Raw genomic sequence first — 18,895 nt, 5'->3', positions numbered from 1 at the left:
AGATGAGTATGTAAACAAAGTGGCATAGTTTAAAGTGGCTAGTGATACATGTATTACATAAAGATGCAGTAGATGATATAGAGTACAGTATATATGTATACATATGAGATGAATAATGTAGGGTATGTAAACATTATATTAAGTAGCATTGTTTAAAGTGGCTAGTGATATATTTTACATAAATTCCCATTATTAAAGTGGCTGGAGTTGAGTCAGTGTGTTGGCAGCAGCCACTCAATGTTAGTGGTGGCTGTTTAACAGTCTGATGGCCTTGAGATAGAAGCTGTTTTTCAGTCTCTCGGTCCCAGCTTTGATGCACCTGCACTGACCTCGCCTTCTGGATGATAGCGGGGTGAACAGGCAATGGCTTAGGTGGTTGTTGTCCTTGATGATCTTTATGGCCTTCCTGTGACATCGGGTGGTGTAGGTGTCCTGGAGGGCAGGTAGTTTGCCCCCGGTGATGCGTTGTGCAGACCTCACTACCCTCTGGAGAGCCTTACGGTTGTGGGCGGAGCAGTTGCCATACCAGGCAGCCCGACAGGATACAGCCCGACAGGATGCTCTCGATTGTGCATCTGTAGAAGTTTGTGAGTGCTTTTGGTGACAAGCCGAATTTCTTCAGCCTCCTGAGGTTGAAGAGGCGCTGCTGCGCCTTCTTCACGATGCTGTCTGTGTGGGTGGACCAATTCAGTTTGTCTGTGATGTGTACGCCGAGGAACTTAAAACTTACTACCATCTCCACTACTGTTCCATTGATGTGGATAGGGGGGTGTTCCCTCTGCTGTTTCCTGAAGTCCACAATCATCTCCTTAGTTTTGTTGACGTTGAGTGTGCGGTTATTTTCCTGACACCACACTCCGAGGGCCCTCACCTCCTCCCTGTAGGCCATCTCATCGTTGTTGGTAATCAAGCCTACCACTGTTGTGTCGTCCGCAAACTTGATGATTGACTTGGAGGCGTGCGTGGCCACGCAGTCGTGGGTGAACAGGGAGTACAGAAGAGGGCTGAGAACGCACCCTTGTGGGGCCCCAGTGTTGAGGATCAGCGGGGTGGAGATGTTGTTACCTACCCTCACCACCTGGGTGCGGCCCGTCAGGAAGTCCAGTACCCAGTTGCACAGGGCGGGGTCGAGATCCAGGGTCTCGAGCTTGATGATGAGTTTGGAGGGTACTATGGTGTTAAATGCTGGGTACTATGGTGTTAAATGCTGAGCTGTAGTTGATGAACAGCATTCTCACATAGGTATTCCTTTTTACTGAGGAGTGGCTTCCTTTTGGCCACTCTTCCATAAAGGCCTGATTGGTGGAGTGCTGCAGAGTTGGAAGAACCTTCCAGAAGGACAACCATCTTCACAGAGGAACTCTGGAGCTCTGTCAGGGTGACCATCAGGTTCTTGTTCACCTCCCTGACCAAGGCCCTTCTCCCCGTTTGGCCGGGCGGCCAGCTCTAGGAAGAGTCTTGGTGGTTCCAAACTTCTTCCATTTAAGAATGATGGAGGCCACTGTGTTCTTGGGGACCTTCAATGCTGCAGAAATGTTTTGGTACCCTTCCCCAGATCTGTGCCTCGACACAATTCTACGGACAATTCCTTTGACCTCATGGCCTGTTTTTTGCTCTGACATGCACTGTCAACTTTTATATAGACAGGTGTGACATGTCCAATCTATTGAAATTACCACAGGTCGACTACATATGCACATCTCAAGGATGATCAATGGAAACAGGATATTTTCTGAGCTCAATTTAGAGTCTCATAGCGAAGGGTCTGAATACTTATGTGAATAAGGTATTTCTGTATTTTTTTTAATTTTTATAAATTAACAAAAATTATATTTTAGAATAAGGCTATAACTATCAAAATGTGGAAAAGTCAAGGGGTCTGAATACTTTGAACAATGAACACAAGATGATACAAAAAGCTATGCAAACACAACTTACTAATATATATATATATATATATATATATATATATATATATATATATATATATATATATTTTAAACATTTTCATCAGTACATTAGTTTTTTTTACCTTTACTTTGACAGGGAAGTGAAACGCATAGAGATACAAAATAATGGGGGGAAAGTGAGTGCGTACGTGGCGTGCTAATACACTGTGGTCAGATGCTGCTGTTGTGGTGCGATAATGGTAATGCACTGAACTTTCACACACTGGAAACCAAACGGAAGCAAACGGGGAGGGACTAATGTCAACTTGTCCAATAAGAAACGCTCGTTTTCGTTTCGTTTTATTATGATCTGTACAGTGTGCACCAAACGAATCTGTTATGATCACTTGGTCTATTCACCTGACATTTCATGAAAAGTTTACCGTGTATGATTAAGTGTAGGTAAACCCCAATATCCCTTAATCGTCTTTAATAAGTGTTTTGTCGGCCAGAAGACAGAGAGACCAACAATACCAGCGATATATTCAAATACTGTCTGCGCGGTACCAGGAAGTAAGTTACAATTTTGGGGCAAAATCAACCAGCTATAAACCTAAACGTTATGTGTCTGTCATTTGAGATTGAATATCAAGGTCTGTTTTTTGTTGGCTCCAGTATGAAAGCTAGCTAACTATATTATTTACATTTTGACATTTGTTTTGTGTTTATTGCTCTGCTTTCTGACAGTTTTAAGGCCTAATCTTAGCCTAGGAAGCCGATAGTGCAGATCTAGACCCCATCGTCTAAACTCGATGTGCATTCCAGGTAATAAATAGACTCATGTCCCCAGTGGACCGGCTCCTACATAAAGCATCCTCCATTCAGGCTGCAAAGGCATCGTTTTCCTCCTTAAAGATGCACATTGCAGAAATCGCGCTGCCATTTCCTGGTTGCTAAAATTAAAATAGTTTCCACTATATTTGCTTGTTTTGTCACATACTGAAATTAGTCAGAATCCTTGTACCGTGTAAACCGCTGTGAAATATATTTAACCAAAACTATTGTATTTGAAGCTGGTGTACCAACCCGAAAGTAAGACGCAAAAAATAAACCTAAAAACGGGAAGCATAAAAATAGCCCACATACAGTAGTAGGAAAATGTATGCACTCACTACTGTAAGTCGTTCTGGATAAGAGCTTCTGCTAAATGTAAAATACAACAGATCTATCGTTTCTTAGACTTTGTTTCAATAAGATTGGCAAATCTATAACATGTGCATGTTGTCAGGTCAACCAAAAAGTTACATATTGTAGCTTTAGTGGAGAAGGTGGGAAAATATTCCTCACACAAAATCTGAAAGTGAATCATCAGAAAGTAACTATCATTCCTAGGCATTAGCCACTCTAGCATCATGGTAAAAATTGTGATTTACAAGAATGTATGCATATTTTCCTCATTTTTTTTCTTTCTGCCTTCTCACTATTAAAAATAAGGAGGAAAATGCTACTTTTGCTGAGGAGTATTTTTGTAATAATGTATTCTCTTTTTTTTCCCTCAATCTGATTGGGTGGGCATGGCAGTATTTAGTTTTCATTTAGCCTGCCCATTCCACTCCCTCTTATCCTAATTTGTTCCACCCATAAGTGAGAAGTCTACATGCCAAGTACAGACGATATAGTGTGTTCCCTACAGGTTACAGAAAGAGCAGAAGCACTGAGCTATCTGTTCAGAATGCAGTCCTACCTACCCACCTACCCACCTACCTACCTACCTACCTACCTAACTACCTACCTACGGGTTATAGAAAATGTGCTCTTTGAGTATTTTGTAGAGTAGATTTCCTCAAGGAGAAATCCCCCATTGCTATATCAAAGGTAATCAAACAATTGCACTATTGTAAATACTACAGTAATGTATACAAAAATACTAGTCTGCATAAACACTACAGTAATACAACTGTATACCACAGACTGCAGGGAACTACAGTAATTACTATAGTATATAATAAAAAATGTTACTACAGTATTTATACTATAGTAAACTATAAATACCACAGTATGCTACAGTCATGTCCGCAATACTACAGTATTCACTGTAGTGTTTTTGCAGACTTTGGTCCCGTTAATACTACAGTAAAGTCCCGTCAAAAAACGACAGTGAATATTATAGTATTTATACCATAGACAGGTTGGTTGTTTAGCAACAAAACAGACGCGTGTGCAACTATGGGGCAAAACAGACTGAGTTGTCTTACATGTAAACTATATTTCATCTCCAATGTTTATTGAAAACATAAATACATTTGCACTATGAACAGTTGTTTTTTCTCAAATACATCGTTGCAGTTGTTGGTTAGCTAGTGAATTTTTACATATTAGAATAGACATGACAATAGTCAAAACACATCAAAACAAGACATGGTACAATACATGACTAAAAGTATGTGGACACCTGCTTGTCGAACATTCCAAAATCATGGGCATTAATATGGAGTTGCCCCCCCCTCTTTGCTGCTACAACAGCTTCCACTCTTCTGGGAAGGCTTTCCACTAGATGTTGGAACATTGCTGCGGGGACTGGCTTCCATTCAGTCACGAGCATTAGTGAGGTCGGGCACTGATGTTTGGCGATTAGGCATGGCTTGCAGTTGGTGTTCCAATTCATCCCAAAGGTGTTGGATGGGGTTGAGGTCAGGGCTCTGTGCAGGCCAGTCAAGATCTTCCACACCGATCACGACAAACCATTTCTGTACGGACCTCACTTTGTCCACAGGGGCATTGTCATGCTGAAACAGGAAAGGGCCTTCCCCAAACTGTTGCCACAAAGTTGGAAGCACAGTATCGCCTATAATGTACCGTTAAGATTTCCCTTGAATGGAACGAAGGGGCCTAGCCCGAACCATGAAATACAGCCATAGACCATTGTTCCTCCTCCACCAAACTTTACAGTGGCCACTGCATTCAGGCAGGTAGTGTTCTCCTGGCATCCGCCAAACCCAGATTTGTCCGTCGGACTGCCAGACGATGAACCGTGATTCATCACACTAGAGAACGTGTTTCCACTGCTCCAGAGTCCAATTGTGGCGAGCTTAACACCACTCCAGCCGATGCTTAGCATTGTGCATGGTCATCTTAGGCTTGTGTGCGGCTGCTCGGCCATGGAAACCCATTTCATGAAACTCCCGACAAACAGTTCTTGTGCTTTTGCATCCAGAGGCAGTTTGGAACTCTGTAGTGAGTGTTGCAACCGAGGACAGACAATTTTCACACGCTAAGCGCTTCAGTGCTCAGCGGTCCCATTCTGTGAGCTTGTGTGGTCTACCACTTTGAGACTGAGCCGTTGTTCCTCCTAGACAAAATTTGACAGAACTGACTTGTAAAGGTGGCATCCTATGACAGTGCCACATTGAAAGTCATTGAGCGCTTCAGTAAGGCCATTCTACTGCCAATGTTTGTCTATGGAGATTGCATGGCTGGGTGCTCGATTTTTATAGACCTGTCAGCAACAGGTGTAGCTGAAATAGCCGAATCCACTAATTTGAAGGGTTGTCTACATACTTTTCTGTATATATTGTGTATCAATAACAAGATAGTTTTATCTGAAAGGAGTCCCTTAAGATTCCCCAGATGGCAGCTTTCTTGTCATTGTTGCTACCCAGAATCACAACAATTACAGACTTTTGCCCTGTTGAAGCATGCACATTTATTCTGTGATGTTGTCAGCTAACCCATCTATAGTATTATTTTTTTTTATGTGGGTGCCCTTGTCTTGCTCTCTGTGTGTGGGTGTTTGTGGTATTGTCTGTGCGTGGAAACTGGGGGTGTTTAAAAATCCCCATAAGAATGCAAAAAATGACAAATCTCTGTTTCAAAGGACAAAGAAAGTTGTATGATTTTGTATTTAATTGTACATGTTTGTGTGTCACTCCAGGCTGAGCTACCGCAGTTGAGTGAGGAGGATGCGTTACCGACAGAGGGGGGGAGGTCAGCTGGGTCTGATCCTCCTGGCCTCCCAGGTCTTCCATGTGGGGGTGGAGAACATTCCCCCTGTGACGCTGGCTGTATTGGGCCTTAACGTCTACCTCTTTCTGGTACCCAGCTTACCCCTCCTCCAGGCCTGCATCAGCGTCCAGCAGGCCTACTGGCGTGGTGACTGGCGCCGCCTCGTGCTGTCGCCGCTGCACCACCTAGACGACTGGCACCTGTACTTCAACATGGCATCCTTCCTGTGGAAGGGCGTCAAGTTGGAGCCCCGGCTTGGCAGCAGCTTCTACGCCTGGCTTCTGACTGTTTTCTCCCTGCTGACGGGCGTGATTTATCTGCTGCTGGAGATGGTGCTCTCGGAGATTACCCAGGACCCCTCTTACAACTTAGAGTGTGCAGTCGGCTTCTCAGGTACTAGCTAGCTACAGTGTCAGTGTGTTTGCTGTTATGCTGCTGAGGAAGGTTTCTATCTATCCTCACAATAGTTTGGGTCATGGTAGTTTTTTTTTACCAGGAAAACCATCAGGTCCTAGTTATAAGCCTAAACATGAATGGGCCTCTGTTGGTCAGTAAAAAGGTCCACTGTGTTTTTCAACTTGCTTTCAATTTGCTTCCTGAATTGAAAACTGAATTGACCTCAATCATGCTGTGCTGTGAGTGGCATGGTGAGACTGAACTGTCTGTCCTGTGTTGTAGGAGTGCTTTTTGCTCTGAAAGTGCTGAGTAACCACTACCACCCGGGAGGTGTCTCCTACGTGATGGGCGTCCCAGTGGCCAATCGCTACGCCAGCTGGGTTGAGCTGGTGCTGATTCATGTAACGTCACCAGGGTGAGTTATTCTTTGTTGCTTGCAGGAGTAGTCAGATGCACAGTATAAACACATGTTCTACACCTACAGACTTTTCCCCCAGCCCGGGTGTCACAAGTTTCCAATAAGAAATGCACATTTTAGTTAGACATTTTTATACTGTTGTGTGCCCGAATGAACATGACCCAAGGTTCATCGTAAGTTCACTAGACAGTCTCCACAATGTGTCAAATAGTTCTAAATGAAAGCTTACAGACATAACTAAGTTTGATAATAGGGGAGATAGGGGTAAGTTGAGCCTCCCTTGTTTCTAGGAAACTATACACAAAATGTGTAGTTTGACCAAATATTTATGAAGAGGTCATCGTTTCATGGAGTCTGTGAAGGAAGAAGCCACATGGCAGGTTAGGTCCAACAAATGTATTGTGTTAGAGGTTTCAGGATTCTTGTACATAATTTAAAGACTGTTCTACACATCAGTTGGGGTCTCAAAAAGCTTCAATATGAGGTCTTAAACCTAGCATGAAAGTGCATCTGTGTAGCTGTATGAGCTAATATAGTCCAAATGTTTGCCATGGGGCAAGTTGTGCCAATGGCAAGTTTAGCAAATTAATATTTTTTTCTTACCAGGCGTAATGCAAGGCATTATCGCTGGAAATTGAGAACAACAATCCCTGTTAAGCCTGTGTTAAAATATGCTTAAAATGTTTAAAATACCAAAAAGTGATTGTGTTGAATTGTATTTGGAAAATAAAGATGGTTTTAAAAAGGTATTGGCAATATTTCATTCAGTGCAGAAATGTGTAGGCTGGATAATTTACCTTGTCCTGCTGCTCAACTTACTCCATACCTGGTAAATTGAGAACACTTGTTTTGAACAAGTTAAGTAATGTTTACATTAATTCAGATTATTTCTAGGGAATCCACATCATCTTGAAATACAGTGCATTTGGAAAGTATTCAGACCCCTTGACTTTTACCACATTTTGTTACGTTACAGCCTTATTCTAAAATTGAGAAAAATCGTTATTTCCCCATTCATCGATCTACACACTATACCCCATAATGACAAATCAAAAACAGGTTTTTAGACATTTTTGGAAATAAAAACAAAAAAAATGACCGGAAAAATTACATTACATAAGTATTCAGACCCTTTACTCAGTTGAAGCACCTTTGGTAGTGATTACGGCCTTGAGTCTTTTTGGATATACAGTGCCTTGCGAAAGTATTCGGCCCCCTTGAACTTTGCGACCTTTTGCCACATTTCAGGCTTCAAACATAAAGATATAAAACTGTATTTATTTGTGAAGAATCAATAACAAGTGGGACACAATCATGAAGTGGAACGACATTTATTGGATATTTCAAACTTTTTTAACAAATCAAAAACTGAAAAATTGGGCGTGCAAAATTATTCAGCCCCCTTAAGTTAATACTTTGTAGCGCCACCTTTTGCTTCCCTTTAGAGGGACGGCCAGGTCTTGGTAGATTTGCAGTGGTCTGATACTCCTTCCATTTCAATATTATCGCTTGCACAGTGCTCCTTGGGATGTTTAAAGCTTGGGAAAAAAAGCTTGGGAAATCTTTTTGTATCCAAATCCGGCTTTAAACTTCTTCACAACAGTATCTCGGACCTGCCTGGTGTGTTCCTTGTTCTTCATGATGCTCTCTGCGCTTTTAACGGACCTCTGAGACTATCACAGTGCAGGTGCATTTATACGGAGACTTGATTACACACAGGTGGATTGTATTTATCATCATTAGTCATTTAGGTCAACATTGGATCATTCAGAGATCCTCACTGAACTTCTGGAGAGAGTTTGCTGCACTGAAAGTAAAGGGGCTGAATAATTTTGCACGCCCAATTTTTCAGTTTTTGATTTGTTAAAAAAGTTTGAAATATCCAATAAATGTCGTTCCACTTCATGATTGTGTCCCACTTGTTGTTGATTCTTCACAAAAAAAATACAGTTTTATATCTTTATGTTTGAAGCCTGAAATGTGGCAAAAGGTCGCAAAGTTCAAGGGGGCCGAACTTTCGCAAGGCACTGTAATGCTACAAGCTTGGCACAATTGTATTTGGGGAGTTTCTCCCATTCTTCTCTGTAGATCCTCTCAAGCTCTGTCAGATTGGATGGGGAGCGTCGCTGCACAGCTATTTTCAGGTCCCTCCAGAGATGTTCAATCGGGTTTAAGTATGGGCTCTGGCTGAGCCACTCAAGGACATTCAGAGACTCAAAGCCACACCTGTGTTCTCTTGGCTGTGTGCTTAGGATCGTTGTCCTGTTGGAAGGTGAACCTTCGCCCCAGTCTGAGGTCCTGAGTGTTCTGGAGCAGGTTTTCATCAATAATCTCTCTGTACTTTGCTCCATTCATCTTTCCCTCGATCCTGACTAGTCTACCAGTCTCTCCCGCTGAAAAACATCCCCACAGCATGATGCTGCTGCCACCGTAGGGCTGGTGCCAGGTTTCTTCCAGACGTGTTGCTTGACATTCAGGCCAAAGAGTTCAAGCTTGGTTTCATCAGACCAGAGAATCTTGTTTCTCATAGTTTGAGAGTCATTTAATTACGGAGTCGTGTGCGTTGTAGCCAGGCGGTAATTCATAACACACTTCTCTGTGCAGGACCTCCTTTGTGGGACACCTGGCAGGCATCCTGGTGGGGCTTCTCTACACCGCTGGTCCTTTGAAGATCATCATGAGAACAATTGCAGGTTTGTGTGTGTCTTGGGCAATGTTTTCCTCACTAAAACATGCGGAACAAGCTAAAAAACCTGTGCAATGACGAGTTTGGTATTTTGGTCTCACCCGCATTTGTGTCTGCATGGATCCTGTAAAACTTTGGACCTCTGTAGGTGGAGCATAAAATGGGAGTGTCAAGCTGAGGTGTGGAGGAGAGTATGCTTATTAGCATTTCTACAAAGTATATACTACTTTTCATGACTTTATCAAGAGGCTTAGAGACTAGAATAAAATGGGGACAAATGTGACCTACCGGCTCATTTTGGTCTTATGTTGCAAAATTTGAAATTGTATTTTTTTACAATGAATAAAAGTAGAGAGAGCTAGAAAATGTTATATCATACACTACAGTTGAGGAACAGTGGGAAAGTAATTCTGCTTGGAAAGTTGATAAATGTACCGGAGAGCTCTTTGTCCACACCCATTCAGCATCGTTCACACCCTTAAGCATTAGCCCCACCCATCTCTTTACGGATTCACATGTGAGGCCATGTGCTAAAGACTAAAGGCTTGTTTATACTACATCTATCAATATGTCTGTATAAGTTTGTCATTCATTATTACAGGAAAATAAACTCACAACAAGATCATTATTGGGCTCCTGAGTAGCGCAGCGGTCTAAGGCACTGCATCTCAGTGCAAGAGGTTTCACTACAGTCCCTGGTTCGAATCCAGGTTGTATCACATCCGGCTGTGATTGGGAGTCCCATAGGGCGGCGCACAATTGGCCCAGCGTCGTCCGGGTTTGGCCGTCATCGTAAATACTAATTTGTTCTTAATAACTGACTTGCCTAGTTAAATAAAAATATTTACAAGTTAATAGTGAGCTAATTACACTAAATAGATTCCGGTTGTGAGTGAAGAATTAATAGCATTATATTCTATCCTATAATTTTGGAACTTGGACACTAGCTAACAGTATGCTTTAACTTGCAATTAAAACGACTTTCTGACAAACATTGAAACCTATAAACTCAGAAAATGTAGCTAGCTAGACTCTGTTACCCGTATACATGGATGAACACTTCTCCCCCTCTGTCACGGATGCCATCGTTGCCCTTAGTTTTAAGATGTAATCCGGAGACAGTTGTTTTATACAATAGCCTTCTGTGTTCTTTTTTTGACTCACTGTATTTGCAATCCTACTCTGCTTCCACCGGGCATTCCAATGATTTCAAAACTCGGTCCTCCAGAAAGTGGAGAGCTGTCTTTAAAAAAAATCTGCGTTAGAAAGAATTACCTACACATATTGAGCAGCTCATTATAGACAGAAGCGGCTACATGGCAGACCAATCCGAACTCAGATCTCGGCATGTCCATCCCATCCATTATCTCAGCCAATCATGGCTAACGGGAAGTTCCTGTCTTTTTCCATGGCTAAACCAACTATGCTCGTAATTTAAAAATTGTATTTACAGATGGCATACAAGTTTGTTACATGTTTCCGAAGGCATTTCTGCCCCCCAAAATGTATGAAATGTTGCTAAAATAAAAATGTAATGTTTACGGTCAAATGCCTCTCCTGTGAAGTAGTGATGCGCGACATATGCCTAGTTTCCTAAAATAACTCACTATTATCAGCGACAATCCATATGACTATGAATGAGGATGTTGTTGTTGCTTAAAGGCCAACTTTTATATTTACCTAAAATAGCCTATATGTTGTAATGTATTCTTGTCTTTTTAGCTTTCGCAAGTAAGAATAAATATGAACGTCAATATACTTGAATTTGAACATCAGATTGAAATAAACAGGTTTGTTCAACATTAACACATTTAAAGTAATTTTCAGACCTACATTAATCTATTGAGATGATTTATTCACATATTCCACCCATTTACCCAGTAGTTATTGCTGTTTAGGTATTTGGTAGACATGGGAATGCAGGTGTGCTTATACCTGTTCAGGTTACATGGAGGGGAACCCTATAACATCTGCATGAGGGGAGGAGCTGATACTCAGAGTGGAGTACATGGGAGTGGTCTGAAATAGTCTGGGCTTGCCTGATAATGGGCTGCAGGGACGAATGCTGCCTCACACCCGTGACCTTCATGGCAGTTTGTGTCAAGCGGGCAATTTGAGATTTTAGTCAGACTGATTATTCAGACTGATTTCCAAATCAGACTATGATGCCATGTTTTAGGATACTCTCTAAAGCATTGTAACAGTGTTGCTTCTATTCCTCTCCTTTCCCCAACCTGAGCTCCAACCAGGGACCCTTGGAACATCGACAACTGTCACCCACAAAGCATTGTTACTCTTCACGGCCCTTACCAAGCAAGTTTCAGAGCGGGTGACGTCAACGCCATCTAACTAGCCATTTCACATTGGCTACAAAAGCATGGTTGAAAAAGTCGCCCTTAGTCTGTGTGTATGTTTTTCTGTGTAGATTTTTTTTAATTTTCCAAACAACAGTGGTTTTTGTCCTTTAAACAAGACGACGTGTATGTGGTGTTGGTTCTAAGCTGCACTGTTTTTCATAGAAATTTCAGGTTAAATGCATTTGGAAACCAAACAAATCATGTTGTGTCCAACCACAGTATAACATTACATGATTAGACAAATTAAATGATCAGGTGTCTCCTCTCCCAACAGGATTTGTGATGAATGGATACTATGCCAGACAAAATCCATATTATAACTTTTCAGGTATGTAGCTACATATGTCTAATCATTTTGCACCTTGATGTCTCGCTTCCACAATGGGCAGAGTCTAGATTATTTTTGTTTGTGTCTGCAATATACACTGAACAAAAATATAAATGCAGCATGTATGTCCCATGTTTAATGAGCGGAAATAAAAGATACCAGAACATTTTTATAAGCACAAAAAATGTATTTCTCTCAGATCTTGAGTACAAATTGGTTTACATTCCTTTTAGTGAGCATTACTCCTTTACCAAGATAATCCATCCACCTGACAGGTGTGGCATATCAAACCTCATGATCATTACACAGGTGCACCTTGTGTTGGGGACAATAAAAGGCCAATCTAAAACTGCTGTCACATAAATCAAATCACATTTTAAGCAGAAGTTATTGCGGGTGTAGCGAAATGCTTGTAAAAATGTATGACACACAACAAAAACAAAATACTGCAAAGTTGCTTAGGAGCTAGAAGCAGAACTGCCATGTCTGTTGGCGCCATCTTGCACATCAACACAATGCCACAGATGTCTCAAGTTTTGAGATGCGTGCAATTGTCATGCTGACTGCAGGAATGTCCACCAGAGCTTTTGCCAGAGTGAATTTACCATTACCATAATGAAAGTCATTTTAGAGAATTTGGACATACTTCCAACCGACCTCATAACCGCAGACCACATGTATGGCATCGTGTGGGCGAGTGGTTTGCTGATGTCAACATTGTGAACAGAGTGCCCCATGGTGGAGGTGGGGTGATGGTATGGGCAGAAATAAGCTACGGACAACAAACACAATAGCATTTTATCCATGGCAATTTGAATGTACAAAAATACAGGGATGAGATCCTGAGGCCCTTTTATTTTTATGGTATCTGTGACCAACTTTATTCCCTGTCATGTGTATTCCATCAATTATGGCGTAATTTATTTCAATTGACTGATTTCCTCATATGAACTGTAACGCAGTAAAATCTATGAAATTGTTGCATGTTGCATTTATATTTTTGTTCAGTGTAATACCAAGCATACTTGCCAAGAGCCTGATATATTTGGTAATCCTAGTATTTGTGTGGGTGGGGGTGGGGGGGTGGGGGTTCTGTAGGATACAGTGGCAGTAGTGGAGGACCCCGTGCGCACCCCCAGAATGTTCACCCTTACACTGGAGGTCTATCAGAGGATGAGCAGTACGAGGCAGCCATCAGAGCCAGTCTCAATGGCAGAGGTGAGACCACAGACCTGGGTTCTGTTCATTAAGCAGTAGGCACCAAATGGAAGAAGTGTTTCTTATTCGACAAGGCCAGGTAGTCCCCGTCTACCTGGCCTTGTCGAATAAGAAACACATTTTCATTCACCGTTGCAAACCATTAAAAAAAAAAATTCAGTTGCATACCCTAATCCGGATTCACAGAGGCCTTAAAAATGTTAATAATAAAAAGCCTTAACCTTTCGAGTCTCGCTGTCACGCCCTTTTAAACATTGTGGTTTGAGCTACAAACTTCTGGGTTGGATTCGTCCATTGAATTAATCTATTTCTTCTGATACCATTAGTCTGTGTGAGTAATGGGGGCTGAGTTAGAGATATGTTTGTGAGACAAGGGCGGATCATGAAGGAGTCCGGGGGGAGCGGTTCTTCTCACAAACGCCTGTAGAGTCCGAATGGTTTGTTATGCTCTGACGCTCAGCCACACAAGAGTCGTTAAAAGGTTAGGGTTTCTTCTACATAGAAGATCATAGGAAATCCCCGGACATATTGTCGATAATACTGTAATAAGCTCACATAGTTGCTGTCACAAACTCAACACAGTTGTCACTGACTAGTTGGATATTAATTTCCCATTGAGCAAACAATGTCTGTACTTACAGCATTCTTATAAATACTTGTTCTTTTTTTAAATCAGGTTTCTGCATGGTAGAACTTATTTTTTGATTGACATTTGCAATTGTTTATGTCAAGTGGGTTTGTGTTGTACTTGTTGTCCTGAAAATATGTTTATACACTTCAATGTGAGGCTAAATATGAGGAAAGAGCAAGTGGATTAATGAAAGTAGTTAATTTCAACTTGTTTTGATGTAGGAAGTCTGGGTACAGTGGATTGTGCTGGAAAATAGAGTTAATTGGAAGTGCTTAAATCAAAATAGATTCAAGACTTTTGAAGTCCTCCATTTAATCTAAATGTTGGGTCAAATAACTAATCTATAGGAGTGCCCAATCCAAGCCTACAGCCTCAGTCACAACACCTGCATGTGTCAATCATTATAATTGTTATGTCCCTTAGGGGGCTCCACTCAGAGAAGACCAACCTCGCATGGTTTCAACATTCCAGGAGAACTGACAGCAGAAGAGATCAGGAGGCGGCGGCTCCAGAGGATTGACCACTTTGACTGACCAAGCTGGACTATTGGTTCATTGGAGGATAAAAATATCTTTCCTCAAGGAATACTAAACTATAGTATTTTGTCCATCAGTCCACTGTTAAAGGTAGAATCAGTGAAATGTTGCACAAGGCAGTACCTCAGATATTGCGATGAGCAAGATGCAAGATTTCGCTCTCACCCAGTCACACACAGTATCTGCGCATGTGCACGGGTTCGCTTAACGCTCTTACAAAGTGGTAGCCAAGGGACCAGAACAGGAGAAGTTTAGCCTCGCGCTCCAACTCTCATAGTTGTTGGGGTGAATTTTAATTTGCCATTTTATAATAAAAAAATATTTTAAATGAATATTTGAAAACTTATAAATATTATGCAGTGAAAACAGCCAAATGTATCCAAATCACGTTTTAGTAACCACATTGATTTGACATGTTCACTTTGTAGTGTCAACTTTATTGAATGGGTGCCAATGACTTGTGCTATCGATCCCCCACGGTTGGCGTGCCATTGAGCTCTTACCGTATGTATTGGTATTGGGCTACTATTTAATTATTTTCAACTATCAATTAAGATTTTTAGTCCTGTAGTATTTGAATGTAATAATAGGATTACCAAATATACTGTTTCTGTCTCTTGGCAAATATGAAACAGCAATTTTAGAGATCTGGGAACTAAGTCTTCTATTTTGATACATTTTGCTCTAGAGGGAATCTGAGAATGAACTTGTAATTTAACATGAGAGTAATATGATGTATTTCTTAAAATAATCTTGTTTGTTAAACAATGTATTTTTGGAACATTTATATTAAATATGTGCATTGTGTTAAACACTGCATTTCCCCCCTTAGTTCAGTACATTAAAGACTACACTTGATCTAGTATGAAGCTTATAATACTCCAATAACCATTTACAATTGACATCAGGTCAGACAATCACACAGACATGACACTTGGAAATTAGATGCATTTATTTTTTACCTTTTAAACAGTCCACATAATGCTTTTAAGACTACTGGTTGCTTAGAGGAGTGTGTGTGTTAGTGAAAGGCTTATCCTATAAGGATCAAGTGTGCTGACAGAAATCGTACCAAATGTTTTAAGAAGAGGATTGTCTTCGGGGTGGCTCAGCCTCTGTGTTTGCGTGTGTCGGTGATGTTGAGTTACTATGTTTAACCTCTGATATGCCTCTAACGCTACGGGAGAAGCCACACATTGAGAAAGGGGAGGGGTTTGGAGAAGAACGATCCCTCCCTTTCCAGAACCGAAGTCAGTCAGTCAACAACTCAGAGTCACTTCTGTCAGTGTTTTCCCATCTACATATTTACACCCACAGCGCTCTCATTGGGACAGAGGGTCTCATTATGTTAATCACATGGAATGACTCAGGGGAAGCGGGTATATTCAGTAATGTAAAATGTTGCAGATAGAAATAGAATGGAGTTGAAACAACTCCCTATTCAATCTGGCAGACAATCACTTTTCTGTGACGTTACATCCTCCTGAGAGTGGCTTCCACTGCGAAGCTCTCTCTAGTCCAACAGTACCGAAAATGTGAATTCTCTCAGCCCTGTTTATATGGGGCCTTTAACAATAGTTATGTTCTGTTGCCCTATGACTTTGGTCATCTTTGGAGACATTACATTTAAAAGAAGACACTCGGGTGACCACAATATTCTCATTGACCTAAAAATTACCTTAGGGTCCAAATTTAACCAGACAGCAAGGGTATGTTTGCACCAAGAAATTGAGAATGTTGATGTATGGTAGGATAAAAAAACTATCCCAAGACATGTTACCCTTTATCACCATAACGATCATGAGATAAAATAATCTCGCACTGCGAGAGTCTGATGAGGTGGTGGTACAGGTTTTTGTTCCAGCCCAGCAGCATTACATCTGATTCAACTTGTCAATGTCTTGATTGATGTCTTGATATGATTACTTGAATCAGGTGTGTTACTGCTTGACTGGAACATAAATCCCCACACGGGGCCTCGCAGGGTAAGACTGTCAATCTGCGAGCACTCCTTAACACAGTTATGCGACACCATGCTTCTCGGTTTTCCAACTTTTTCCCCTCTTGTCCACCGCCTACAAATACTTCCCGACATTGTGGCCTGAGTCCTAACATTTGACAACATAATATTCTTATTTTGAGAAATACCATGCATTCACCATTTTTTCAAAAATAGCATCACAATGATTCCTACCTAAATAAATACTCTTGACATTTACAGTACAAATATAAAGCAATCCTGTTCTTTCGACAGTGCAAACATATTTACATACAACAGACAATAATGCCAAGACGTACAGGGAAACATTTAAAGACTGAAATTTGCAACAGTTTTACACTGTTATACACACTCATTTGAAGTGTAATGACTACTGAGTTTGCTTTTCTGCGTGTGTTAGCGAGGCTTAATTCCTTGTGTTAGTTTGGGTAGCGTGTTGAAGTCGAGACTAAAGAGGCTGAATGTTCAGACATGACGTAGTAGATCGGTGTAAGGCATCCTACAGCGTGCAAGAAAAGATGAGCTTTTCAAAATGGTGAAGTCATTTTAACGACTGGTGCCATTACCTCGACAACCAATGTTTGGGTCTTAGGTTATTTTACAGAATTCATTTTAAAGACCAAAGTGAAAGGAAGCCCAATTAAATGACAAGGAGGCCCAATAACGAGAGGACTGAAATGAACTGAAGGAACAGACACCTTGTTTCTCCAAATGTGTACAATCTAAACTAAAGCATTGTTCAACATGTTATACAGTTTACAGATAATGAAGTAGATACTATACTGCTTTTAGCACTATACAGTTCTAAACAACAGAAAATTAAATAAAACAATTAATTGGATAAAAAACTTGAACTGATTGAATCAAGGCCTAATCAAACATAAGAAAACGGAACAGGGAGGGACGACATGGACATCTCCAATCAAAAATGCTTATTTTGGCATTCTACTTTAAAAAGGTATTTGTTGCGTGACCTAATAAACACAACTGTGGCTTTGGTGGATGACAAGAAAACATCACAGGCTTTGGGAGAGTCCCAGCTTCCAAGAGTGTGAGGACCACTGTTGTACGTAAAAACATAGTAACAATTGAAATGTCTGTATGTATTGTGATTGCTGCAAAATTAATTGCCTAATTGAGGACATTCAAGTTTTCTGAATCTGAGTGTGATGGGCCACATTGATGCTTGAAGCCACTCTGTTTGTTGTTGACTTGGGAGTCTCGAGCGAAGGATAATCTGACACGTAATATTAGGTACTCAAACCTGGAAACATAATACACATATTAAGAGCTTTCAGCCAAGTTACATATTTCAGGAGGAAAAAAAGTTACTAATCTAAAGAAATTATTCAAAGGATAGTTGATCAAGTACTGTATGTTCATTGGTATGAACTTGCATAAAACAAGTTAAGAGAGAGCATGTGTCAATGTAAATATTATTCAGACTTTCAGGTAAACAACCAGTGTAGTCACAGCCTCTCTGGTGAATAATGAGGTGTATCATTACTGCCTCTCAGGTAACCAATGAGTGTGCATGTTCAATGCACTCTGGGATGTGGTGGGTCAGAGATTTTGGGGCCGGTGCTTGTGGGATGTGGCCGGGCCCAGAAGGAGGGTGGGTGCGGTCACTCCTTCATACACACGTTGCACCGGCCCACGTTGAGGCGCTGTTGCCACTCCTCTTTGAGCGTGCCCTGTGAAGTAGAGGAGTTCAGCGGTCCATTTGCGCCCACCCGGGTCAACCAGAAGCTGTAGATGTTGGCGAAGTAGTGGCACGTACCCCGCGGGCCCTGGCATTCCACGAACGGCTGGGCACGGAAGTCCCTCAGGCAGCTTCCTGATGATGTCAGAGACTGGCCACCACCCTCATCGCCGGCCCCTGTGTGCTACAATACACAAACACGTTACAACTGTTATAACAAAACACACACACACAGACACAAACACGCAGGCACACACATACATTACTAGTCAAAAGTTTGGAAACACCTACTCATTCCAGGGTTTTTTAATATATTTTTTTTTACTATTTCTACTTCGTAAAATAATAGTGAACATATCAACATATCATACTATGAAATAACACATGAAATAATGTAGTAACCAACAATTTTTGAAGTTAATCAGATTTAGATTCTTCAAAGTAGCCACCCTTTGCCTTGATAACAGCTTTGGCATTCTCAACCAGCTTCATGAGGTAGTCACCTGGAACATTAAAAGTTCATTTGTGGAATTTCTTTCCTTCTTAATATGTTTGAGCCAATCGGTTGTGTTGTGACAAGGTAGGGGTGGTATACAGAAGCTAGCCCTATTTGGTAAAAGACCAAATCAAATTTATTTGTCACATACACATGGTTAGCAGATGTTAATGCGAGTGTAGCGAAATGCTTGTGCTTCTAGTTCCGACAATGCAGTAATAACCAACGAGTAATCTA

The 18,895-nt window shown here is 41.2% G+C and overlaps 2 protein-coding genes across 2 annotated transcripts in view; one reads left to right on the top strand and one right to left on the bottom strand.

The window, feature by feature from the left end:
* The first annotated feature begins 2,235 nt into the window (after nt 1–2,235).
* On the top strand, nt 2,236–17,191 carry LOC139383191 (rhomboid domain containing 1). The gene is made up of 7 exons (XM_071127631.1): nt 2,236–2,462; nt 5,821–6,284; nt 6,570–6,702; nt 9,310–9,398; nt 12,023–12,076; nt 13,175–13,294; nt 14,349–17,191. Exons 2-7 carry the CDS (start codon nt 5,849–5,851, stop codon nt 14,456–14,458), a joined length of 942 nt encoding a protein of 313 aa, XP_070983732.1. The 5' UTR covers nt 2,236–2,462; nt 5,821–5,848; the 3' UTR covers nt 14,459–17,191.
* Nucleotides 15,396–18,895, bottom strand: part of LOC139382213 (collagen, type IV, alpha 4) — a 117,831-nt gene continuing 114,331 nt past the window's right edge. Inside the window, exon 45 of the mRNA XM_071126093.1 lies at nt 15,396–18,346. Within this exon, the coding sequence (XP_070982194.1) occupies nt 18,086–18,346 (261 nt within the window). The 3' untranslated portion in view covers nt 15,396–18,085. The remainder of the gene's footprint in view (nt 18,347–18,895) is intronic.

The sequence above is a fragment of the Oncorhynchus clarkii genome, chromosome 24, assembly GCF_045791955.1.
Source record: "Oncorhynchus clarkii lewisi isolate Uvic-CL-2024 chromosome 24, UVic_Ocla_1.0, whole genome shotgun sequence".
NCBI classification, from domain to species: Eukaryota; Metazoa; Chordata; class Actinopteri; order Salmoniformes; family Salmonidae; genus Oncorhynchus; species Oncorhynchus clarkii.
This window is presented reverse-complemented; position numbering and strand designations above follow the sequence as displayed.